Consider the following 25,479-nt stretch of genomic DNA (forward strand, 5'->3'; position numbering starts at 1 on the left):
TGGTTCCCTCTAGTGGACAGATGTCAGAATGCAGAAAATGTGGGCCTTGGCAACAACTGCAGGGCCAAATGGTGCTCATATGTTTTAGAGAGTCAACTGTTTGTGGAACAAGGCTTTTCCGATATGTAACATTTATCATTTATCATTTGGAAATCTAGGATGTTGTTCCCATCTGTTTCAGCAGCTGCACAGCAAATACTTTTCTGCCATTAGAACTGACAGGGTGAACTTGAATGAGCTGATTTATCTTTTTGTCAGCTGTGATAAAGAGATGAGAATATGTGCCCTACTGTCCTCACATGGGGGCTTCCAGAATCATATATGCAGGTGAAATAACTTAGAGTGGCATTCCTGGTTCGGCACGCCTATGATTGGACTGTATATAACATGCCATTGGGACTGCAGAATCTGTACCTTGTCCTGTCCCCTGGCCATTTACCTGGAGAGTAGCTCCCATGCAGCCAGAGCTGCGTTCACACTGCTGAGCTTCCTCCCCTTCGTCTTGAGACCTTTGTGCAGAGCCATGTTCTGATAATTAGACTCCTCAGACCAGAGCTGGAGGCTGGGGTGTGGCTGGCAGTGCAGACTGGGGGAAAGCTGGGCTCTGGGTGTGGACTGAGAGGATGGCCAGCCTTACTCCAGGAAGTCCTGCCCCCAAAGCCCCCGAGAGGAATACAATATCTAGAAGTGTTAGGACCCTAAGAAGACAAACTCATTTTGTGTTTGAGTTTGAAAAAAGAATTTCTGCAAATTGAAAACCATATCAACATGTTCATATCATTGACACATTTGAAGTTAATTTTAAAATTTCTTAATATATAATGATAGGATGTACATAGCTTCTTTACCAACTAGATTATTCAATTCAGATGCTAAACTTAAACAAATATCAGGTGTTACATTACTGGGGCTTTTAGAGTCAGGGCCTGGGCTCGGGCAGCCCTGAGGAGCTGGGTTCAGACACCTGTGCTCAACAGACTCCATGGGCCGGGGCGGGCCGGGGCGGGCCGGGGCGGGCCGGGGCGGGCCGGGGCGGGCCGGGGCGGGCCGGGGCGGGCCGGGGCGGGCTGGGGCGGGCCGGGGCGGGCATTCAGTGTAGCCATGTCTGCACCAAGAGAAACACACTAAGAATTCATGTGGATTGAGGCTATGATTTCAATAGCGGGCAAGAGGCGTGTGTAACAAGGCAGTGCTGGCCAGGGTGTGGCTGAGGCACATGTAACTAAACTAGACCAGGCTGCTGGCCAGGTCATGGTCCCAACTTTGCCCTTGTCACTGCTTCATTCTCTTCTGCAAAGAGGATCTTAAGTTGTCAAATGGTGCCTTAGTCAAGGTTTGTATCCATGCACAAACATCAAGACCAAAAAGCAAGTTGGGGAGGAAAGGGTTTATTCAGCTTACACTCCCACATTGCTGTTCATCGCCTAAGGAAGTCAGGGCAGGAACTGATGTAGAGGCCATGGAGAGGTGCTGCTTACTGGCTTGCTCAGCTTGCTTTCTTATAGAACCCAGGACTACCAGCCCAGGGATGGCACCACCCACAAGGGACCCTTCCCCCTTGATCACTAATTGAAAAAAAATGCCTTAGACAGCTAGATCTCATGGAGGCATTTCCTCAAGGGTGGCTCTTTTCTCTGTGATAACTCAAGTTGACACACAAAGCCAGCCAGTACGGGTGGTATGAAACTGCTCTCTCCTTTGCTGGGCACCAGGGCTTCCTTGGATCCTCTCGATAGCATAGCATCCTGGGAAATTCCAGTGTCCAATGGGGAATGGACAGAGGGGGCCGGACAGGAGGGGTGTCTTAGGAATGGGGCAGTTAAAGTTTTAGCTGACGGACTGAGATCACTCTTGTTTACTCCTGTTTGTTTGTTTGCTTGTTTTTGCTTCCAAAAATCATTGGAAGTGACAGAGTATAGAAGAAATAACACCTATGCTATTGTACAGGACAGAGAAGCATATTGTCATGTGATTGTATTATTTTGTGACATATTATATGTTACAAAACTAAGTACTTTAAGGACTTTATGGAAGAAATTAGAGTCGTCTAAAAGATGACATGAGAATGACAGGGTATGGCCCACAAACATGCTTACTAAGCAGAAATACAGGAGTGATGCTAACATCAGAGTGCAGCATGGTACCAAAAGCACATTGCAAGGAAAACCTTTTCTTTAAAAAATTGCCATGTTAGTGCATTCTTTGGGAATTTTATACATGCATTTTAATCATATCCATTTTCTCCCTCTAACTTCCCCCAAATACCCACAAAAGACCTTTAAAAAGTATAAGATGAAGCCAGCATGGCTTCCTAGGACAGTACTGGAGTTCTGAATCAGTTTGTACCACATGACACAGCTTCTAAGTTTGTAAGGTGAAAGCTGTTCATGAGAAGAGATTAAAGTCCAAGAAGCGACCCCACCTTCCCCTCTTGTAATAACAGATGGACCAACAGTTCTCATAGGCTCGAACATGAGTTGGGCAAAAATATTAATAACCTTGACTGTCTAGAAGTAGAGGCTGTGCCCCCCAAGTGGGGGTGTTCATTCTTTCCAGGGTCTTTGGTTGCATCACACAAAAATCACGGTGAAAGTTACTTAAAATCATAGAACGCAGTAATCACAGCTTCCCAAATGCCACATGGTTGGATCCCCAGAAACATGTGAGGCAGGACAGATGTGTCAGTGTGTAAGAGCACTTGCTGCTTTTGCAGAGGACCAGGATTCGGTGACCCACAGCCATCTTGTAACTTCAGTTGCAGGGGATGCAGCGTCCTCTTCTGGCTTCCAAGGGAGCAGGCACACACAGGCAAATGTTCATTTATATAAAATAAAAATAAATCTTTTAAAATGTGAAATCACTTCATTTGAGGGAGATTTTAATAAAAATGTAGAATTATGTACAGAACTTTGCATCAACACCTGAGACATATGGCTACACCTCAAATGCAGTCAGCAGGAAATCAGCATTGAAAGGACATCAGGGTCCACATCTGGGACAGCATCAGGCAATTTCGTCCCTCCAAATAGAAGGGAGAGCTTAATATGGGGACAGGAGAGAGGACCCAGTGGCTGATATGGAGCACTGCTCTCGCAGAGGATTGCAGTGCAGTTCCCAGACCCCTGCATATAAGTCCAGCTCTAGGGAATCTGATGGCAGTGTCTTCTGAGGGCATCTGCAGCCTTTTGTGCAAACCCTCTCACAGACATGTCCACACACATAACTGAAAAGAAACCATTACAGAAGGTGGATAAGACAGAAAATAATAACAAAACTGATCTTTCTGTTTTGATTTTAATGAAAAGGTAGAAATCATAAAGTCCAGGAAGGAGGAAAGAGGAAGCACAAGGAAGGGAGGGAGGAAGCACAAAGGGAGGAGGAAGCACAAAGGGGGGAGGAAGCACAAAGGGAGGAGGAAGCACAAAGGGAGGAGGAAGCACAAAGGGAGGAGGAAGCACAAAGGGAGGAGGAAGCACAAAGGGAGGAGGAAGCACAAAGGGAGGAGGAAGCACAAAGGGGGGAGGAAGCACAAAGGGAGGAGGGAAGAAGCACAAGTGATCATTGCAAAAGAAAGGGGCTATAACCATAGCCACAGGTTGTTTAATTTTTGTGTATATGTTGTATATTTTCCCTGCACACACACATACACATCTGTTTACTATGTGTGTGCCCAGTACCTATGAAAGTCAGAAGAAAGTACAAGATCTCTTGGAACTGGAGTTCTAGATGGTTGTGAGCCACCATGTGGGTGGTGGGAAGTGAACTCAGGTCCTCTGGAAGAGCAGCCAGTGCTCTTAACCACTGGACCATCTCTCCAGCCCCTAGAGACAGTCTGCTTAATTGACTCAATAGTTGCACATCCCTGGGAGTACTCTATTTAATCAACTGGAAAAAATGCTTCACAACACACAGCCTTCCTGAACATACTTTTACCTCTCTGCCTGCCTCTGTTTTTGTTTTTGTTTTGAGTTTTGCCAAAGATATTTGCATAACAGTTTGTTAGTGCGGACACCCCTGTGTGTGCACGTATACCAGCCATTCCAGGAGGGCCATTTGGTTTTGTTTCTTTGCATTTAAACTTCATGAGTTATTTTTCTTTTTTAACTTTCCCTTTTTAAAAAAGTATTTATTATATGTATGTATGTGAGTACACCGTCGCTGTCTTCAGACACACCAGAAGAGGGCATCAGATCCCATTACAGATGGTTGTGAGCCACCATGTGGTTGCTGGGATTTGAACTCAGGACCTCGGGAAGAGCAGTGAGTGCTCTTAACCGCTGAGCCGTCTCTGCAGCCCTGAGATCTCCCTTTGACCACCTACCTTTGCTAACGTGTTCAGTAATATGCACGGGATTTCCTTTGCTGCTCTTCCTGTTGAGTTTTCTCTACACACGTTTCACAAATGTATCTTACCAGATTATTTTATTTTTAAAATTTATGTATAGTGAGAATTCTGGGCTCTATGAATGCTAACCCTCTGTAATTCACCCTCCCCGTTTGCCACTTCTTGTAAACTTCGTGTGCTGTATCTGTCACTGTGTAGGATGACATTTTTGTGTGTCACAGTTTAATTATGTGGGATCTCAGGTCACACTTAGATGCTTCTTCCCATATCAGCATTTTGAGATATATATATATATATGTATATATATATATGTATATATATATATTACTACATTTTTAGTGTGTGGTCCATATTTTAATCCTGTATACAGTGTAAACTATGAATCTCACTTTATTTTCAGCTATCTAGTTAGGGTTGCTAGTGCTGCAGTGAAACACCATGATCATAAAGAAATTGGAAAGAGAAGGGCTTATTTGGTGAATATTCCAAATCACTGTTCATCATCAAAGGAAGTCAGGACAGGAACTCACACAGGGCAGGAACCTGGAGGCAGGAGCTGATGCAGAAGCCATGGAGGAGTGCTGCTTACTGGCTTGTTCCTTTTCATTGTAGATCTGCATGTGATTGACCATTAATAACCATGTGACACAGTCTATACTAGGCTTTTTTGCAATCTTTTCTGCCACTGCCGTCAATCCAAAACTGTTCAGAAAGACTTTTTGGACAAAGGCAAAGCCAGCCGCGCTCTTTGCCAAAAGATGGGCAAGAATGACCTCTAAGCCACATACTAAAATTCTTCCCCTATGAAAGTTCTTGAGCCAGGCCCCCCAGTTCAAATCACCTCCGGCCCACTGTCTTTCGTGTTCCTACTGAAGCGCTGATTAAAGTGTTAAACTGCTTTTCTAACCCAAAGTTTTAGAGTCCATATTCCTTCAAACAAAAGCACGTCGGGCTCATCAGAGCAATACCCCAGCCCCCAGTACCAACTTCTGTCTTAGTTAGGGTTTCCATTGCAACATGGCAACTCTTAGAATGCATTCCATTGGTGCTGGCCTACAGTTCAGAGGTTTATTATCATGATTGCAGGAAGATGGCCACACGAGTGCTGGGGAGATGCTGGGAGTTCTGCAGAAGGATCCGCAGGGCAGGAAGAGACAGACACTGGGCTTGCCTTGAGCATTTAAAACCCCAAAGCCCACTTCCAGTGACACACTTCCCCAACAAGGCCACATCTCCTAATCCCTGTCAAGTAGTGTCACTCCCTAATGAGCAGCCATTCAAGTCTCTGAGCCTATGGGAACCATTCCTACTCAAGATGCCACATGGGCTTACCATGTTTTAACCACGTAATTGATGATTCTGATGAGATTCCATATGCTAATTCATGAGAAGGTTTATGTCTTTCTAAAACTGGTTTTTCTACAGAGGGAATTGGATTTTTAAAAGTCCGTTCTCTCACAAATGTTTTTCCTTTTTAGGACATGTTTTTGTATTGCTCCTGTGATTGGCATCTCCTTTATCTTTGTTTTGTGCCTGGGTTATTGATGGCTTAGAATAGAATGAATGAACTCTATATTGTGGCTTTCCTGGACATTCTATTAATTTTAGTTAATTAATAACTAGCAATGCAGGAGTGGCAGGGCAAAATCAGTCAAATTATGGCAGAAAAACTCTGCTAACACCCAACAGGGCATGGTGGTTGTGTTGTTGTAATACGCATGATGGTGGTTGTCTTATTAATACCAGGGTGGTTTCTGACATGACTTGTTATATCATGGTGCCTTCTCTAAGCAGGGCTACTCAAGTTCACTCTGTAGAAAAGACTGAGGCGAATGTCCAGTCTTAGTATTGGGAGTTCCCCAAGTGTCTTTGTTCATTGTGTAGAGTTGTAAGGCATCGAATATTTCTAACTTTCTCATTCACATTCACTCTAACACCATGAAGGAAAGGAAATTAGTGTTGTCTGACATCACTGAGAAGAGGTGGTATCTCAGAGTCAGCCGCAGAGAAAAGATCACCTCTCCTTAAGAAACGTGTGTTGAAATCACCACAGTAGAGCTGGAGGGATGACTCAGCAGTTAAGAGCACTGGTTGTTCTTTCAGAGGACCTGGGTTCAATTCCTAGCACCCACATGGCAGCTCACAACTGTCTGTAAGTACAGTTCTAGTGGACCTGATGCCCCCACATAGACATGTATGCAGTCAAAGTGTCAATTCACATAATGTAAGAAGAAATTTAAAAGTCACCACAGTAGCACTAGAACTTAAATGAATGGGAAATGCTTGCTGTTGGCTTTGTGACTTCAGAGAGTTTTAAATTCACTAAAATCTCTGTTCTATTCTTTTTTTTTTTTTTAAAGAAAATAGATATTACCAGTAAAGCTGTTGCAGAAATTCTTTCAAAAGCCACAGAGTATCTCCAGCCCAATCCAGGTAATGTCAGAACGCGTCTTGAAACATTCTGTTGCACATTTGTGTTTATGGAGTCTCTTGGCCCAAGCTCCTTTGCACAAGCCTAACACATTTTGGAAGCAATGTCCCAGTGTATAAATAATGGAATTCAGTTGTTAAAGGCAGAAGCTCAGGGACACAGTATGGTTGTAGGGAGGCACATGGTTAGTGTGGGTCTCAGTACAGACATCCCCAGGCGGACTTCTCTGGTACTCCAGTGTTCCTCAGAAACTCACTGCACATTTTAAAAGACGTTCTTAGTTATCGTTTCTTAATTACCAAGAAAGCCGTCTATCCTGCTGTAAAAGGTCTGTGTGCTAACCTATGACCCTGATGCTGCGGGTGAGGCATGATTACAAAGTCAGTGGGAGCCTTGTGGAAAATGAGCTTCGGCTTCTGCCAAGGCCTTCCTCCCTGGGTCCTGGAACCAGTTGTCAGGGGATGATGAGAACCGGCAGAAGCTGCCCAAGCCTTGCACTTTCCCCATAGGATTTGCTGAGGGAGTCACTGTGAGTCCCTTGGCCTCGGAATCAGGGAGACACGCCCACACTCATGAGCACGCAAGAACATGCGCTCAGTCAGACCAGCAGTGAAGAACGGGGTATGCAGGGCTTCAGAGTCGCATGACTGAATTTCACAGTGACGTGTGCTCTGTCCAGCCTCGTCAGTGACTGGAGCGACCAGTTCTTTCCTGTTGTATCAGCCCATAAAAATCCAGGAAGTGTCACCTCTGTGTGAGAGGTTTTCTGGGTGCTTGCATGCTCAGTCAGGCAGATCCCGCCATCCACGAGCTAACACTGAACAGAATAGGGAATAGCAGGCCATCGGGGGCCATACGGGGGCATCCACTGGGCAGAGGGACCCGAAGCCTCCAGCCTCTTCCTGTGACCCTTACCCTACACGAGCACAGCCTCTGACAGTGAGGAAAGGAAAGCTGGTGTGTGCGTTCGTGTGTGTGTGTGTGTGTGTGTGTGTGTGTGTGTGTGTGTGTGGCTGGATGATGCCTTTGTGACTGGAGACCAGGAAGGTAAGGTCTTTAAGGCTGACATTGGCAAGTTTCAAAGGGCTGACACCAGGATCACTATTCAGAGTGTAGCCCACCGCCCAGCAGGACCATCAGACTCCTGAGCTTACCCCAGACTAACTGAATCAGCTTTTAACAAGATGCCTGAGTTACCTGCTTATGTGGTTAAGCTCGAGAAGAACGTGTCTAGAGTACATTAAATATAAATGTCCCGATACCACGGAGGTGCCTCAGAGCCTCAGGTAGAGTCAGTTCATGGCCTTGCTGTTCTGTGCAGCCAGCTCACCCCCAGCCCACTGATTAACACAGAAGGATTTCCCACTGTACTTTATTGACAGGCATTCCTGACTTTTTAGGGGTCTCTTGACCTCTTCCTGCATCGTCTCCCTTTTCTGGCACCGCTCCAGAGTTTACCAGGGTCACACTGCAGTCTGCTATTCAGCAGCCACACAGTCGGGTGCAGGAAGGACAGGCGTTTCCTGGGGTCTCTCTAGACTCCATGTTAGCTCAGCAAGTGTCCCGGACAAACACCATATAAGCAAGGCGCCATATAAAAGAAAGTCTTTAACTGGGCCAACTTAGGACCTGAGGGGTTTAGCATCTGTGTTGACAGAGCAAGGTCATGGTGGCAGGAACACTACCATGTGAGGTCAGAAGTGCTCACACCTCAGAAACTTCAGCAGGAGGCAGAGAGCACACTGGAAATGGCTTTGGAAACCTCAAAGCCCACCTCCGGTGACATATCTCCTCCAGCAAGGCCACACCTCCTAATCCTTCCCAAAGAGTTCTGACAACTGGGGATGGGATAGTCAATCATACATCTGAGCCTGTGTGGGGCTCTTCTCATTCAGAACACCAAGCCAGAACTCATCGACACTCAGTGCTGTGTTAGAGACAGAAAAGGAGGAGCCACAGCTGCCTGTTACCTCCCCGGGGAAAGTTGCTGACTAAATAGAGTTACTGAGACTCGGAGACAACATGGTCTGTAACAGCCATGGCTGTCTTGGCTGTGCCAGTGGGCTTAGTCCCCCACTCCTACAAAGCCGATGGACAGTCACTGTGGGGTTCTGTCTGTGAGGACCTCAGTTTGGGCGGCTGTGTTCGTTAAAGGCAATGTGGTTGTCACGGCCCATTGTCACTTTAAGGAATTACAAATGACGATGTTTTTAAGCATACAGAGCTAAGCTAGGAATGCTGAACACTATGTCGAAGCTCCGAGGGCAGGTGAAGGCCACCGGCTACCCACAGACCGAAGGCTTGCTGGGGGACTGCATGCTCAAGTACGGCAGGGAGCTTGGAGAAGACTCTGCTTTTGGTGGGTATCTCTGCCCCAGCTGCCACAGCGGGGACACCTCCTGGGTGGGCTGTCGTACACAGAGCCGGTATCTTTGCAATTTGATAGTTTTAAGTATTATCAGAGTAGTATTTTCATTGCAGGGGTTTTTAGAAAACATAGGTAAATAAAATAGGAACTTTAGCATCAGTAGTTTTGCCATCTTCATGGCTTTTGTATCTCCTAGCTGTCCTCGCTCTGATTGCTTCCATGAACTCTTTACCCACAGACTACAGCATGATGTGTGTCTCTGTGACCCTCCCTCCCGCAGGCGTCTCCACCCCAGCCCCTCCCCTTCTCCTCTCCCATCCTGCTGCTGTCCTGTTTCTGTCTTCAGCCTCCCATTTGAGAGCTCTTTCTCCTCTTATTCTCTCCTTTACAGTGTTATGACCTAAACCCATTGCCTTGTCTTGCTACACACACACACACACACACACACACACACACACACACACACACACACACACTAGGGTCTATGCATTTGTCTTTCTTTCTGAATCTGATTTCCCCAAATATATTTTCTAGCACTACCAATTTTTCTGCAAATTTCAGTTTCTTTTACAGCTGAATAAAATTCCATTGTGTGTGTGTGTGCGTACCACATTTTGTTTTGTTTTGCGACAGGGTCTCATCACACATTTCTGGCTGGTCTACAACTCCCTAAACAGACCAGGCTGACCTCAAACTCTGTACCTTCTTTACACACACACACACACACACACACACACACACACACACACACACACACACACACACCTCTGCTTGCCTTCACATTCCCAAGTTCTGAAAAGCCTGCAGATAGGAGAGGACCTTTTCATTTTTACTTTGTGTTCATGCGCGTGCATGCGTGCGTGAGTACGTGCGTACGTGCGTGCATAGGGGTGGCTGTGCATGTGTAGAGTGTAGAGGGCTTGACCAGTCTCTTTCTGCCTTATATTTTGGGACATGGTCTCTCACTGAACTTGGAGCTGTCGATTCTGCTAGCGTGGCTGACCAGCCGGCCTCAGAAGTTGTGTTTACTCCATTTCCCCAGCGCTGGGATTACAGATGTGCCCCACCCAGCCTCGCTTTTTATATTACATGGGTTAAGAGGTCAAACTTGGGTCCTCATGTGTGCACAACAAGTCCTACTGGTGGGACATCTCCACGGTCCCCTAAGAGGCATGTTTCAAATGCTTCTGCCACAACTCAGTGGTCTGGTATTGGGCCCTGGGCCCTGGCATAGGAGTGGCAGGGTCAGACACCTGGGTAGGAAGCAGTGCCAAAGCTAGGAAGGGGGCGTCCTTCCTCCATAGGAACAGTTCAGAGTCGAATTCCAGCCAGCTCAGTTTAGAAAACCTCTACTCCTAGGAGAAGTGACACACGGAGGGTTGGACTGGCATCCTGGCCAACCCTAATTTCCAGAGATGGTTTCCACTTCTAATTGGCAAGGACCCAGCTGTGAATTTACTTCCTTTAAAAATGAGGTGAGGCCACCGTTGCTTTCTCTGTTTGTGCATGAGTGAGCTGCCCATGCCCCTGACTGACTCAAAAGTCAGTCTTGGGCTGGGCCCTTCAGGTTTCTGATCTAAGGAATTGATTGCATCGTGTCCCTATCTTTTTACAAAATCAATTTGGAAGATCTCAAATAAAATAAAATAGTTTAATCTCATGCAGTGTCCCCAGGTGTGTCTTCCAGAGACCAAACAAGCCTCACTGTGCATGACAACCAGACACTGGGTGGCAAAGGCCTTGAAAGTCACAGTCACGATACCAGAGTATTCACTAAAGATACCCATATCCCAGAAGCATCTCTTACCAGAGCAGGCCTATCCCATCTGTCCACAGGGCGTCCTTGATACCCAAGACCTCAGGGAGGTCCCAGATCTTTAGGACCCTGTGCGACAAGTTGCTTCCTACAGTTCCCACAGCAGGCTGATGGAGGCCTTATACCCTTGTAATCTGAATTGGTTGACACAGATGCCTGCAAATGAATCCCTCCATTGTTACAAAGATGTTTTGTCCCCGAACTTGTAAGGGACCCTTGGTGCCAGTTTCCAGACCTGATTTTCCACAAAAGAACTTTGTCTCCATCTAATGGCCAAAGTGGGAAGTGCTTTGATCCTCCCACTCACTTTTAAGGGAGAGCCGAGAGGGCAGGCTAGAGGTACACATGTGGAAAACAGGCAGATTTTCTTCCTTTCCCATCCACTCTGAGGCAGGCAGCAGAGGCTGTAGAGAGGATCCTCACTGCACCACAATCCCGTGTCACCTTTAACCTCGGCTGTTCTTCTGAAGGCTGCCCTGTGCTCTTCTGTTAAAGGCAACTCATTGGTAGAAGTTGGTGAGGCCCTGAAACTCATGGCTGAGGTGAAGGACTCTCTGGATATTAATGTGAAGCAGACTTTTATTGACCCACTACAGCTACTGCAAGACAAAGATTTAAAAGAGATTGGGGTGAGTCTTCCTGGCTGTTCTGTGCCACCTGCTGCTCGCAGTGGTACCTGTGACCTGAAACTAAGGTTTCTGCAGGACTCAGCAACCACACAGCCCTCCTGGAGGGTTGGAGACTGCACTCTGTTACTATATTATGGCTTTCTGAGGAAGAGTACTGGATCCATTGCTCCTGGCAGACGGATGGGGGGTGGAGGTGCAGACTCTGGCTGTCCCTTTCCTGTTCTCCGTCTCACTGACTCATCTACAAGCCAGGCTGGATATCACATTTCCACAGCCACTTCTCATATAGCACAATGACGTCATACGTTGGGGTTTAGTTTTGATGGCTAATGTCACACTATTGCTTGTGTGCTCGGATGCATTGCACTTACGGGCATTCTATTTCATTCTTTCTCGAGAAAATCATTGTCTAGAAGCTGGCAGTTTTCATCTGGAAACCTGTAAGAAATTGTCCAGAGTGTCTCTGGGAACTTCCAGGTCTGGTTCAGCATGGCTGCTCTTGCAGATGTGCAAACCAGCTCCAAGCGAGCCAGGCTGCCAGGCTTTGGCGCCGAAGGTCCAGGCGCCCTCCTGTGGTGTTGTAGAGAATAACTCACTGCCTTTAGACTTGATTGACACCATCTCCCATCAGCTGCAAACTCATTTGAACCTTGTGTCTGTCACCTTTTCAGGCCCAGTCAGTTTTAACAGTGTAGCCACTGAGATCATGAGTTAAGGAGAACTTGGGCTATGTAGTGTGTCCCTGTAACAAACAGACTGAAGCAGATATATGTGTGGTAGAGAAACAGACAACAGTTAGAAATGATGGAGAGACAGGAGCAGGGATACTGGAGAAGGGCATCCTCAGCACAGCTGGATGAGGAAAGGCCTCTGAGGAGTTGTCCAGGCTGACTGGGCTTGGGTATATGGAGCACATCTTGCTGAAGGGCCAGGATTATGATGTCTAACAGTCCAGACAACAGGGGTAAAGACCAGGTGGCTATGGAGGGAGGGAAGGCTGGGAGTCCTGTGGAACCCCAGATGCCTTTACCTGCATTCAGAGTTATTCTGAAAGGAGAAGGCCTGAGAGAAGGACCCAGGATGGCCAGATGAGAAATGAAAGTTGCTTTTTTGGTCCCGCCTCCTTATTGTGGACACCTCTGAATCCCCTCACCTGTCACCCCTTCCTGCCATCCCAGGAAAAACATGTTCCCATTGCTGTGACAGCTCAGTCCACACTGGGCCCAGGTCCTTCCCTCTCACCCCACCAAGACTATCATCCTTCCCACATGTTCAGTGGTCCTGTCTGTGTCGATTTCTCCCTGTGGTGTTTAACCTCTCGTCACAGCATCCCTTACTCTGGCCCAGCTCCAGATCTCAGCTAGTGGGATCTTCCTAAGGTCAAGCCCTCAGGAGCTGACCCTGGCCCCGTGTGAAGGTCAAGCAGCACCTCCTGGCCTCTGTGGTCTTCTGGCTCCCCCTTCCCTGTCTAACCACTGCCTAACCTCCAGCAGGCACCTCCTGTCCTCAGGTGACGGTTCGTTTTTCATTGATGGTCATTGCTTTCTTCTCACCAGTGTCTCTGATCTCACCATAGATGTTATTTCCCGTGGGAAGTTCTCTTTCTTCTCCAGACTCTAAGGCACTCCTCCTGTGCTTGTGGGTCCTGAGCATGGCTGTCCATCTCTTTCTCTTGTTGGGCTCCTTTAGACATGCATCATCGTCATCATCATCATCATCATAATCATCATCATCATCATCATCATCATTATTACTTTGGAGTCACCTTTTTAGGGAGGAATTGACAATGGAAGTATTCTTAATTTTTGTAGAATTAGACATTGTGTTAGACATTGTGATTAGACATTGTGTACGTTAAAGAATTGGGGAAGGGAATCCTGTGGCGATGGATTCCCACTGCTCTGTCCATCATGTGTCCATCCGTAAATGCTCTGAAAGCTTGGCAGTGTGGGCAGCCTTGGTGCAGAGCAGAGGATGAAGAGTGGGTGGGGCCAACGCTCACAATGTCCCTGGCTGAGGACTGGCCAATAGCCTCCAGGGGAGGAGGGGTCGGTTTTCTTGAGGGGTGCTCCAGCAGACGGCTCTGTGTCCTTGTGCAACTGGCAAAGTGGCCTCCTCCGTGGACTGGAAAGAAAGCACACACGAAGTTAGGAAGGGAAAGTGATGCTGGTGGGGGAGGAGGGGAGGAGGTAAAGGAGAGAGAATGGGGCAGACTCAGATTAAAATACCTACGTATGCATGGAAGTCTGAAACAGCAACAGGTAGGACTTAGGCCGAGAAAAAGGAATGAGAATTTTCATAGTCATAAAGAAGACCATGTGTGCTTTGAGCACACACCGTGGTGTGAGTCTCATCTCAGAGTGAGTCACACTGTGGTGTAAATCACACCACAGTTTTTGAGTTTCATCACAGTGTGACTCTCATCATGGTGTGAATCACAGTCTAGAGTGAGTCTCATCATCGAGGTGTGAATGCCAACATTTAGTGAGGACTTCCTTTCTCTCTTCAGCACCACCTGAGAAAGCTAGAAGGCCGCCGTCTGGACTATGATTATAAAAAGAAGCGGGTGGGTAAGATCCCCGAGGAAGAAATCAGACAAGCAGTAGAAAAGTTTGAAGAGTCAAAGGAGTTGGCCGAAAGAAGCATGTTTAATTTTTTAGAAAATGACGTAAGTATTTAAACCACACAGAAGACTTGAATGCCCACGAGTAAAAAACACAGCACATGAGCATGACTGCTGTGCGGTGGTGTTCTCAAACCTGAATTGTTAATGGACGTTTCTAGAACGTTCTGTAACTGTGGCTTCCTGCCTTACATATAGTGGTCAGCAATCCCAGACTGAAGCTTCAGTCCTTGGCGGGGCTGCTTGTCTCTGAGGTGGCCTTGTAGCGGAAGATGGCCCAGGAGAGCAGTCTCTGTGTTAAAGGCCACAGCATGTGGTTTGGAGCTGTAGGCTTGCCAAGTTTGAACAGCATGCGCTGGGGTGAAGATCTGTGTCACTGTTTATTGGGTTAGCTGAGGAGACACACTGGTCCCTGTGCCATAGAACAGGTCATCTTTCTTCTCTTTTGGGGGTGACAGCAGCCAGACTTGGAAGGGGTCTCCCTGGGGTTTTCTATGTCCTTGTGGCCTGGCGTTCTCCTCCAGCGACCCTTGGTGCCTCATAGGCTAATGGCAGCATTGCTCACCACTGGCAGAACAAACTGAGGTGATCTGGTGGGAGGGGAGAAGAGCTGACAACCCTCGCTGAACATTGTTGGGTGTGTCTTTTAAGCTCTTACCTTGGCTCTCATCCATCTCCCCCAGCCCCTGCCTCCATGAAGCCAAGGCCATGGCTATACTTCAGAGTTCTGATACCTCTTGGTCACCAACTTCATGTCCACCCTTGGTCACTTGGCCTGTATGGCTGTTCCTGCTTCCTTTCATGGCTGGGAGCTATGCTTCAGAGTGGTTGATGATGGTTGGGTTTTCCTCTAGGATATCATTGTGGTTCTGGGTAAATATGATTGGATCCCTTTAATTCTTGTTAAACATAGTAGGTCTGCAAGCTGGGACACTGCCTGATGGATTTGGCAGTGCTTAGACCCAGAATTGGCTGGACTTTAGTGTCCTGGAACAGACCTGAGAGAACAACTTAAAAGGAGGAAGGTGAGCTTTGCCTCAGGGGCTGGAGGTCTCAGACCACACTAGCTGGCTTCACTGTGTCCATTATGTTGCCATGGAGCATCATGGTGGGGCAGATGCTGCCCTTAGACTGGCAGAAAGGAGATACAGGGTCGGGGCAGAGAGGGAGGGGGAGAGAGAGGGAGAGAGACAGAGAGAGAGGAACATGGGGAGAGAGAGGGAGAGAGACAGAGAGAGGGGGGCAAAGAGAGAGAGGGAGAGGGGGAGGGAGAGGAAGAGAGGGAGAGAAGGAGAGAGGGGGAGAGGGAGAGGGAGAGAACAGCCTTACTCTCCCCTGTATCCCTTTACTTTAAGCTAGGTTTTATCTTTTAAAGTTCCAGAAGTGATAAAATATTGCCATGATCTCTGGATCAAACCCTCAGTGTGACCCTTGGAGGGCATTCTATGTTCACACTGGGACACACTCGACACTGCTCCTATTGGAAACTGGTGAACGGGCTGTTACAGAAAGGCTTCCAGGAGAACATGCTAGCAGAGAGCAGAAGGATCATGGCGTCCTCCAAACACACGTGGGAGATGCTTTGTCATTGTTGGGGGGAGATTTGGGGAACTCAGCCACAGCAGACACTGGTTTGGGTTCTGTCTAATTGAGAAGTTGACAAAGGAGTCAGGTATCTGGTGTGAGCCTTCATAAGTGTGATTATTGATCTTTTGATCAACTGTGTTGGCGGTATGGCCCAGGGTCAAAGTCTCAAAATTTTACTTCCTCCTCTCTACCACCGCAGTTGATGGATGCCGGCCTCTCAATGTAGAGCCAGCGTGGCTCCACCAGAATAGCATAAAAGATGCTGACACTGAGTGAGCATCCCTCACGGGGCTACTGACCACGAGAAGCAGTTATAGGCAGAGTAAGGCATATGTTAAGGACAGGCTCCAGTCTCATCCACACAAGGAGGGAATGGAATTGGGACTTGTAAGCATCCATTCCAAGGAAATGGGTAAACAGAGGAAAGTGGCTAAGAAGGATCTGAGATGCTGTGCTCTATCCTTGGTTACTTCCTGCTTATGCTTCTGTGGCACCAGGAATTCAAAGCCTGAAATCTCACCCTCCAGGACTTGGATGGACTCACTGACTCTAACCCTTGTCTCCCACTGTCCTGGATAAGCTATAACATGAGCTTAAAAATACCAGTTGTGTGCATGGATACTTGTCCGTGTGGATGGACGCTCACCATGTGAGAGCGCTGCCTGTGGACGAAGAGGGCAGCAGATCCCCTGATGTCAGAGTTACAAAGGCTGTGAGCACCCTGTGCTTGCTCTGGGAGGACAGCAGTGCTCTGAAGTGTTAGCCGTATCTCCAGTCTCCATACAGCAGCCGTTTCACAAGCCATGTATAGAAAACGCGTCTGCCAGAGCTTTACCTGACCGGAGCTTTGAGTGAAACGAACAGACGTGGTCTTTCCTGCTCTCCACATGCAGACTATGTAACTAACTCTTCCTTGTGCTTCCTGGCTACCTGGCTATTTGTGGAAGTTTTTAGAATGGGTTCACTCCCCAAGTCTATAGTCTATAAACACTGCTTTCTCCAAAGGCAATAGAAACCTTCCAGTCTACATTCTTGTAGCTGAGGAACCAACAGGAAAGCCCAGCTGGACCCACAGTCAGGCACCCCCATATACATCCAGTTATATGTGAAATCTCAGCATAGGGACCGTCCGTGTGTGTGTGTGTGTGTGTGTGTGTGTGTGTGTGTGTGTGTGTGTGTGTGTGTGTGTGTGTGTGTGTCTGTGTGTGTGTGTGTGTCTGTGTGTGTGTGTGTGTGTGTGTGTGTGTGCGCGCGCGTGCACGCGTGAGTTTGTTCCACCATTCTTAAACAATGTCACTTTGATCTCTCCACCTATTCCAGGCTGATTTGGGGATGGGGGAAATAGGGAAGAATCTCCTTTAGCCCCACAGTGAAGTCTTTGCTGATTTTGTTGGGAAGAGCTAGAGGCAAGACCTGGAGGGCCTCACTTCTTGCTTGAAATCAAGCGACTCCATTGGGCAGCCATTTAAGACAGGTGTGGTTGAGTTCTCTGCATTACCATGAGCCTTAGGGGGCCAGGTTCATGATTTACTCCTCCTGTGCCAGATTGTGGCTGGCACCCAGAATGCACCTCCTTTTGGAGAAGGGGCTGCAGCAGGCCAGAGGTTGGCTCCGAGATTTCCTAGTCTTTTTCTGGGGATAACACATCACCCCCAGGTTTGACTCTTCTCCTCTAAGTCCTTACAAATTGGCATTATTAAATGTCAACCTTTGCTCTTAGAAGAAACTGGACATAATACATTTTAAAGTTTGTTCAGCCTGAAGAGGCCGAGTAGTGCCGCAGTTACTAGCTGAGATCTCCCAGGCAGAGGCTTCCCTTCATCCATGGACCAATGGAATTAATAGATTCCAGATTCCTGGGTTCTTCTCATTGGTCCAGAGAAGTATTTTCTTTAGGTTTCACTGTGTCTGTCTGTCAGGCTGTCTGGCTGCCTATTTGCCTGCCTGCCTGCCTGCCTGTCTGAACCCGTGTGTGTGTGTATGTGTGTGTGTGTGTGTGTGTGTGTGTACCTACATGTGTGGAGGCCGTAGGTTGATTTTGGGTGTCGCCCTCCATCACCCCCACACCTTACTTTTGAATTAGTTTCTCACTGAACCTAGAGCTTACCCATGTGGCTAGACTGGTTGCCCGGCAAGCCACAGGGATCCTCTGTCTCCACCTCTTCAGAGACTACAGGCACACACTGCTACAAAGTTTTCTTTCTTTTTTCCCTTTCCTTTCTATCTTTCTTTCCTTTAATGTGGAGTCCATGAATCTGAACTCAAATTCACTGGGGAAAAAAAGCATCCAGAAATCCCAGCTCCTTCGAGGAATCCAGAAGAGCGTGACCTTAAGCACGACAATGAGAAATCACTTGGATTATCACATTTGAAGCAGAAGATGGCCCTCACAGGGATCATGTGCTTCAGCTATGAGAGAGGCCAACCTCAGTGCCAATCGCACTGTGGCTCCCAGGCATCTGGATTAGGGTGTTACAGCCTGCTTCTTCCCAGCCACCATTGCTGTGGTCCTTTTTCAGAGAGTTGAGCCAGGGCCTTTTTGTAGGCTACAGTGTTTGAGCCCTGATCCTTTGGGTTAGCCCAGGTCCGTTGTCATTTGCTCAAATGACCTCCTCATGTTCAGATCTCACGTGGATGTCCCCGAGCTTTCTACAACTCCTGGGAACTCCAATCCCCTGGCTTTCAGAATCTCATTCCCAGGGCCAGAATACTCACAGCAGCCTCTGGAGCTCGCCCATCAGCTCTCGGTGGAGGAGAGGTTCTAGAATGACACGGGTGCAGAGGTGGCACAGGTTCTGGTGCAGCATTCAGTGTCTGTCGTGGGAGGCTGTTTGTTTTCTCCCCAGCCCTAAGGACCGTAGCATAGAGCTAACATGGCAGTTTGTTTCCGTGAGCCTCAAGGCAGCAGATTCCATCCCTAGGAAATGGAGACCTTGAGCGGTGCTACCCACCCTCAGAGAAGAGAACAGTGTTGTTCATTTTCTATGGCTCCTGTAACAAGTGCCCACAAGCAGCACTGTGGCTTAAAGAATATGTGTCTATTGTCTTCTGGTCTGGAGGTGGGAAATGTGACCATGGGGAGAGATGGCTGCAGGAGGCTTGAAGGAAAGAGCCTGCTTTGTCGTCCTTTGCAGCCCTGGAGAGCTCGAGGATTCCTTAGCTTTGAGGCTCCTTGCTTGGTTTCCTCTGTCTCCAAAGCAGCAGTAGGGTCTTCAGGCTCCCACTCTGCCATGGCCCTGACTTCTACTCTGATTCTGCCTCTCCTGTCTTCCTCTTAAAAATTTGGTGTGGTGTGGTGTGGTGTGTGTGTGTGTGTGTGTACACATGTGTGTACACACAAATGTGTGTAGGACAGGGTCTCATGTAGTTCAGAATGGCCTCAAACTTGCTCTGCTATGAGGATGACCTGGGACTCTGTGCTCCGTGTCTACCTCTTAAGCACTGGGATTTCTGTCTACCTCTGGTTTAGGTAATACTGGGATTTGAACTCAGGGCTTGGAGTAGTCAGGGTCAGCATTCTACCAGCTAGGCTGCATCATCAGCCCAAAGACGGTTCATAGTTACTTTGGACTACCTAGGAAACTCTATTCTATTGCAAAATCCTTAATGTAACCTAGCTGCTGTACAAAGCACCCCTTGCTGTGCGACCTTGCATATTCCTATCTTTTTCCTACAAATGAAAACAACAGACAGCTTTTCCATTTTCAAATGTGGCCAATGCAGGGTGTGCTCTGCTTGGACAGCCTTGGGCTTTTCCAGGGCTTTTGTGTTGCTTCAGCTTGGCTCTGTCTTTCTAGGCATTTAGTTCAAGTTGAGCTCTTGGAAGCAGGAGCCGTCTCTGCTGGTTCCCAGCACAAAGCTCACATCCTAGGAGGCAGATGGGAGCTTCTGGCTCCTGACAGGGACAGAGAGAGAACCCGGTGCGGGCTTGACTTGCCTTTATGCTCCAGGCTTTCCCTGGGCACCCCTTATGTGCAGGCACCATGTGCAGTGCCATTGCTCTCTCCCAAGCTTTCAGGGGCTCTGGGACCCACTGCCTTCCCTAAGTCAGCTGTCAAGGGAAGGATTCCAGATGCACTTCCAGGTTGCGTGATCGTAGCTGTCAGAGAGAACAGTTGGTGTGACTCCCACTTCCACATGCACAGTAAGTGTGAAGTGCACGTACACGGTAGGGTCACTCACCTGGCTGCCTTTAGCCATCCTTTGAATGGCAGGCTTAGTTTAAAAATGAGGTTTAATATTGCTAAAGACAGAGAGGTCATGGCGATTTTCACGGAGCATGCAGCATGCAGGGGAGCCGGGCTCTGTTCTTAGCAGATTCTGCCATGCATGTCAGACTGTGGTGCTGGACTTGTTCAAAAGTGTTTGTAAAAGCCGAGGAGGTGAAACGTAAGAAATCCTTGGGATTTTGCAGGGGCCAGGCTGTCCTTGTTTTGTTTATTGGGTTTGGAAATGCAAGGCCAGGGCTGTTTTTCTAGCCACAGAGCATCGTAAGGCAAGTACAATGCCAGGGCTTCCTTAGTCATGCGTGTGCCCACTGCATTCCTGGCATAAGTGGGCTCCATGTATATTGTAAACACATATTGAAGATGTGTTTTTAAAAAGTGGGCAGGAAAAGTAAAGGGCAGACAACCGAAAGAGTTCTCAACAATACTCGAAAGCAAATGTCTCTGTGGAAGCTGGCAGCTTCCCAGTTGGCTCCGCAGGGCGAGACAGATGGCACAATGAGGAACAACCAGATCTTGCCTCAGATGGTTAGAATGTGATATAAGAAAAGGCTATTTGGGCGAGGCCTGGGCTGGGTGGTTTTGATTTATCTCTCTGTGGAGTTTCTGAGGTTTGGGCTGGGAATGGGTGGTTGCGGCTTGCTACAGAAGGTTCTAGAAATAAACTTATTCCTGATCTGCTGTAGTGGTTCTTCAACCCTACTGATGAAGGCTGCTCCCTGGCCCCTCTTCAAGTGCCCAGCTCTCCTGGGCCTTGCTTACAAACTGCTTAACAACAAAACCTCACAGCACTTGGGTGGAGGAGGAGGCAGTTGAAGGCCAGCCTTGGCTATGTGATGAGTATGAGGGGAATGTGGGCCTCATGGGACCCTGTCATCATCATCTCCCCAACCCCCCGCCCCCAGCGCCACTATAACCAGCCATGACTTTCAGAAACAACATCCATCTGTGGGAAAGAGGATTAATGAAGTCTCCATGGCTCGACCCTTTCAGCTGTATGTTGCAGGGAGAATGCCTTGTGGGGTGGCAACAGAAATTCAGGGACATTTATTTGCCCTGGAGCAGGCATGACGTGCCCTATGTCCCCACTTTGTCTGAGCATGGATTAGTTGACTTTGTTTTTTGGTGTGGCTTAACTGGAAAGTGCCCACAATGACATTTCCCTAAGCAAGCTCACATGCCTAGCATTGGTTTCATTTACAGTGGGGAAAGTTCTTTCCTGCCATCTTCAGATCCATGACTTTTAGAGCATTAAAAAACAAACAAACCCACTAAGGATATACTCTCATAACCTTAAAAGAGGTGTTTGGTGGAGTGACAGCAGATTCTGAATAACATCAATGGCAGTGTCTTTCCAGCCTCTGCAGCTCTGATGTGACGCTCAGGTTGTATAGCGCCAAGATGGGATGCGCTGAAATGGACCAGGGCCCAGGCAGTTGCCCGTCTGCCTGGCAGAGCTTGGCTGCTGTCACTGGCTTCCGGTTTGCTCTGGATGTCCCAAGGGCTCGGGCCTCATGGAGTAACTTTGCACTTCTGCCGCAGGTAGAGCAAGTGAGTCAGCTGGCCGTGTTTGTAGAGGCGGCGTTAGACTATCACAGGCAGTCCACCGAGATCCTGCAGGAGCTGCAGAACAAGCTAGAGCTGCGGTAAGCACCTTTGCCTTGCTCAGGCAGGGGGCTGCATGGGGCAGCACTGAAGCAGCCAGTCTGTCCCCATCCCTTTGCCCCTCCTTCCAATCCGTTTGACATTTTCTCCAGTCTGCTCTCAGGTTGGGTATGAAATGAGCCAAGATAATATATGTGTAGCTTAGAACAACAGGGCAGAATTGGTAAGGGCTGGAATGGCTTTTCTCCCTCTTTCTTTTTATTGGCATCCCCCTTTTGTGCCCCATGTGTAGAGCATACAAGCATACAAGGCTTATCTGTCTGAGAAGTCAGCTCCTGCAGCTTTCTTGCTGACCGGTTAGCTCTCCATTCACCTGATGAGGGGAGGAGTTTGTGCTCCATCCCCAGCATCTAGGGATGGGGAGAAAGCCAAGCAATACTCAGAACCTTGTAAAAGCCATGAAAAATATTACCAGACTGTGTTCATATGACAGTCAACAATATCCTTTGAGTAATAAAGAACTATTCGTCGTCTTGGGGCTTTCATGGTCAATGCAGTCCCTACTTTCTGAAAATAGGTAGCATCCTTTAAAGATATTTGATTAATATCAAATTATTGGGCTAAACCTACCCTATGTTTTGACTAGACTTAATAACAGAAAATTGTTTTACATAGGTTTATGGTAATGAATAAATTCGGAGGGATTTTGCTTCAAATAGTGTTGTAGCTCCAGAGGGAAGGCTGTTGTTCCTGAAGCATCTGCTTCTGAGGCAGGGGCTTGGATGGTTCCCTTTCCAGCAGAGAGCAAGGAAGGCAGCCTAGGGGAGTACCCAAGGGCATAATGAGGACATCTCTTTCAGATGACTTTCAACCAGAAACCCAAATACATGCTGGAAGAATTGCATGCTGGTCGTATCCCTGAGACTTTGGGCTCTGTGAAGTCAGTGTGCACAATCCCCAGCCTCATACTCCCACTGGGTCTGGTCCTCAAGGAAAGCAAAGGCCTGTGGAGGCTCTGCTATTTGGGATAGAGGTCTGACTTGGCCTCCCTTGTGTGTTACAGAATAGCTCTTGCATCCCAAGTCCCTAGGCGAGACTACATGCCAAAGCCTGTGAACACGAGTTCCACCAATGCCAACGGGGTCGAACCCAGCTCTTCGTCAAAGTTAACAGGTAAGCTAGCCATCCAAAGTGGGCCACACGCGGCCTCCAGCTCTTGCCTGTTGCTGACCCTGTTGTGGGGATGCCCTGAGAAACGAATGGACTTTCCTTGGTTGAGCGATGAGCTCACCCCCTTTCCCAATTCCAATGGTCATGTGTTCAAAATCTGAAAGACCGGGCTGGGGAGAAGTCTGTTGTGTACTAATGCTGCCATCAATGTGGCCGCTAGACTGCCCCTTGGCTGGAGAACCATAGTTGCTACGTTATCTTTTATATTTAAAAGTTTAACACCTTTTAAATCATCTTCCCAAGTGTTCTGCAGTTTTAGTTGCACGCTCTGAGCCCCTGAGATGTGCCTGGCACCATCTCCAGTACTGTACTTTAGGTTTTAAATACGATCTAGAGTAAAGTGTACTAGAAAAGATTTAGATGGCGAATATTTTCCCATGCCCTTGTGTGATTGCCAACTGTGTCTGGTCTCCTCCCTTAGGCATAGCCTCTCCTAAGGGACTGTGCATGAATATTGTCCTGTGACTGGCACATGTATTTCACATTTAACATAATAGTTAACAAAAGCAAGTTATCATTGTGCAGTTTTCTTCCCAAAATGCATTGCTCTTTCTTGTGGTTATGTCCATGTGGTGCATAGGCCTCTCCCACTGTGTTTAGCAACTTGATGGTTTTGCTTGACTCCTATTAACTGCAACAGTGCCTGCCCTTATCTGTCTCCATACGCAACTGAGCAAGACTTTCTAGAAATGAGATTTCTGAGTCAGCGTCAAAGAAGTGGTGGGGTGGGGCTGGGGCTATGCTGCTGGATTTAAATGATGGTGGGTATTGCCAAGTGGCACTGCAGAATGGGTACACTATGCTGGATGTGTCAAGGATTGTACATAAAAATGGTGTTCCATATCCATTTTGACCTTTCAGAAATCACTGGATTGGTTATTTTTCTGTTTTAATTGGTCAGTGTTTGAGTCTCATCATTTGTTTTCTTGTGGAAAATTTGCCTTGCCTTTGTGATCTGTGGGAACCGTCACATACAGGTTATTGATCTTTCTAACCCCAGTCTGCCACTAACCCTCAGACTCTGGGAAGTGTTTTGTTTGTTTGCCTTAGTTTTCTTTTGAGGACATAGACACTCTTATTTGGGTGTAGCCAACTTGGTCAGTATTTTTTGTTTATGATTTGTACATTTTTGTGTCCCTCTCGGAAGTCTTTCTATGCCCAGGATTATTCTGCTATGGTTTCTACTACTTAAAAAAAATTCCTTAATATCTAGGTTAGGCCTTTGTCCGGCCACCGAGTGGCTGAACCATCTTCCATTCCTACCAGCAACATGTATGTGTCCGTCTGTCCATGTGATGCAGTGTCGGTGGTTGCTTTTATTTAAGCTACATTGATGAATGCTGTGGAGAATCACGTGCCTGGGGATGTACTGTGCATGGTTTCTGGGTGGAGCATCTTGTCGGGTCTCTCCCGTTTTATAACTGGACTATTCCTGTATCTGCCGCTGAGCTTGGCCAGTGTTCACAGAGGCTGGGCAGAAGTCCTTTGAGACGCACTTGTAGCTTTCCACGTGTTCCCTGTGTCTTATTCTTGTATTCTTTTAATGAGCTCTTCACAGACCAGGGACTTCTGTGTGTTTGGTGTGGGGTGTCGCTCACTCTCTGCCTTGGATGCTGAAGAGAATTCCCTCCCCACCCTTCTTCTGACGCCCACAGTCACATAGGTCTCTGTGCGGGTGCGAGACTTGGGCTGGCATCCATCTGCCTTGCTCCTGGGTGCTCGGGTGCTCTTGTTACATGCACAGCCAGACAAGTGAGCTCTGAGTGTTCCCCAACATTGTCACAGGACCTTTTCTTTCAATGAAAATCCCAAACTGCCAGTGTAATCTGCATCTGTCTAAATAGAAAATGGGACTTGAGAGTCACAGCTGTGAGGAACAGCAGGTCCTTCTCGACCCAGACTCAGTTCTTGCCCCTAAAGAAAACACTTCCTGTTGTGTTTTCTACTCGATTGACATTTAATCCCACAGTAAGAAGTTATTCTTGTGTTGTTTTGAGTCACTCGTGTTTTCCTCATACAGCGATGGAAAGCTTTAACTCCTTCACTTTTCCATACAGACTCTGCCCGTCCAGTTTTCTTATCACTATTTAAAATAAATGTTTTAAACTTGGCTCCCTTCACTCAGGTGTCTTAAAATGCCACCTCTCTTTCTTTTCCTGCTTTGAGCCCAGTTTCCTCTGTTTCCAACTGAAGTTAGAGCTGAACTGTTGTAGTTGGAAGCTAGGTATCAGAGAAGTCTCTCTGCCCATCTGTCTGTCCGATCCATTTTGTCTGTCTCAGTCAGTCAGTCAGTCAGTCTGTCTGTCTGTCTGTCTGTCTCTCTCTCTCTTCTCTCTCTACACACACACACACACACACACATACACACACACACACACACACACACACACACACACACACACACACACACACACACACACACACACACCATGGCCACATCTCTGAATTCTCATAGCTTCTTGCACCCAGGTCTGCAGTTTTGTGTCTTGGAACCAGGTCATGGTCATGTCTTCTATTTCTATGGATTTTGTTTCTTACTGTTTTCTGTTGACTTTCTAGGTTTGTTTGTTTGCGTTTCCAGGTGAATTTTAGCATTAGCTTTCTTATCTGTACAAAAAG

At 47.5% G+C, this 25,479-nt stretch overlaps 1 protein-coding gene across 13 annotated transcripts in view; it reads left to right on the forward strand.

The window, feature by feature from the left end:
- The window catches only part of Sh3gl3 (SH3 domain containing GRB2 like 3, endophilin A3), a 131,154-nt gene that overhangs the window by 85,503 nt on the left and 20,172 nt on the right, over nt 1–25,479 (forward strand). For 5 of the 13 annotated variants that reach the window (NM_031238.3, NM_001414376.1, XM_063275370.1 and 2 more), the window contains 6 exons: nt 6,706–6,778; nt 8,992–9,135; nt 11,456–11,589; nt 14,099–14,257; nt 21,568–21,671; nt 22,694–22,803. In NM_031238.3, the coding sequence (NP_112517.1) occupies nt 6,706–6,778; nt 8,992–9,135; nt 11,456–11,589; nt 14,099–14,257; nt 21,568–21,671; nt 22,694–22,803 (724 nt within the window). Of the gene's footprint in view, nt 1–6,701; nt 6,779–8,991; nt 9,136–10,503; nt 10,620–11,455; nt 11,590–14,098; nt 14,258–21,567; nt 21,672–22,693; nt 22,808–25,479 lie in introns of those variants that run through there. The other 8 variants (XM_063275376.1, XM_063275378.1, XM_063275380.1 and 5 more) reach the window with 6 other exon arrangements.

This window comes from Rattus norvegicus, chromosome 1 (assembly GCF_036323735.1).
Source record: "Rattus norvegicus strain BN/NHsdMcwi chromosome 1, GRCr8, whole genome shotgun sequence".
Classification (NCBI taxonomy): Eukaryota; Metazoa; Chordata; class Mammalia; order Rodentia; family Muridae; genus Rattus; species Rattus norvegicus.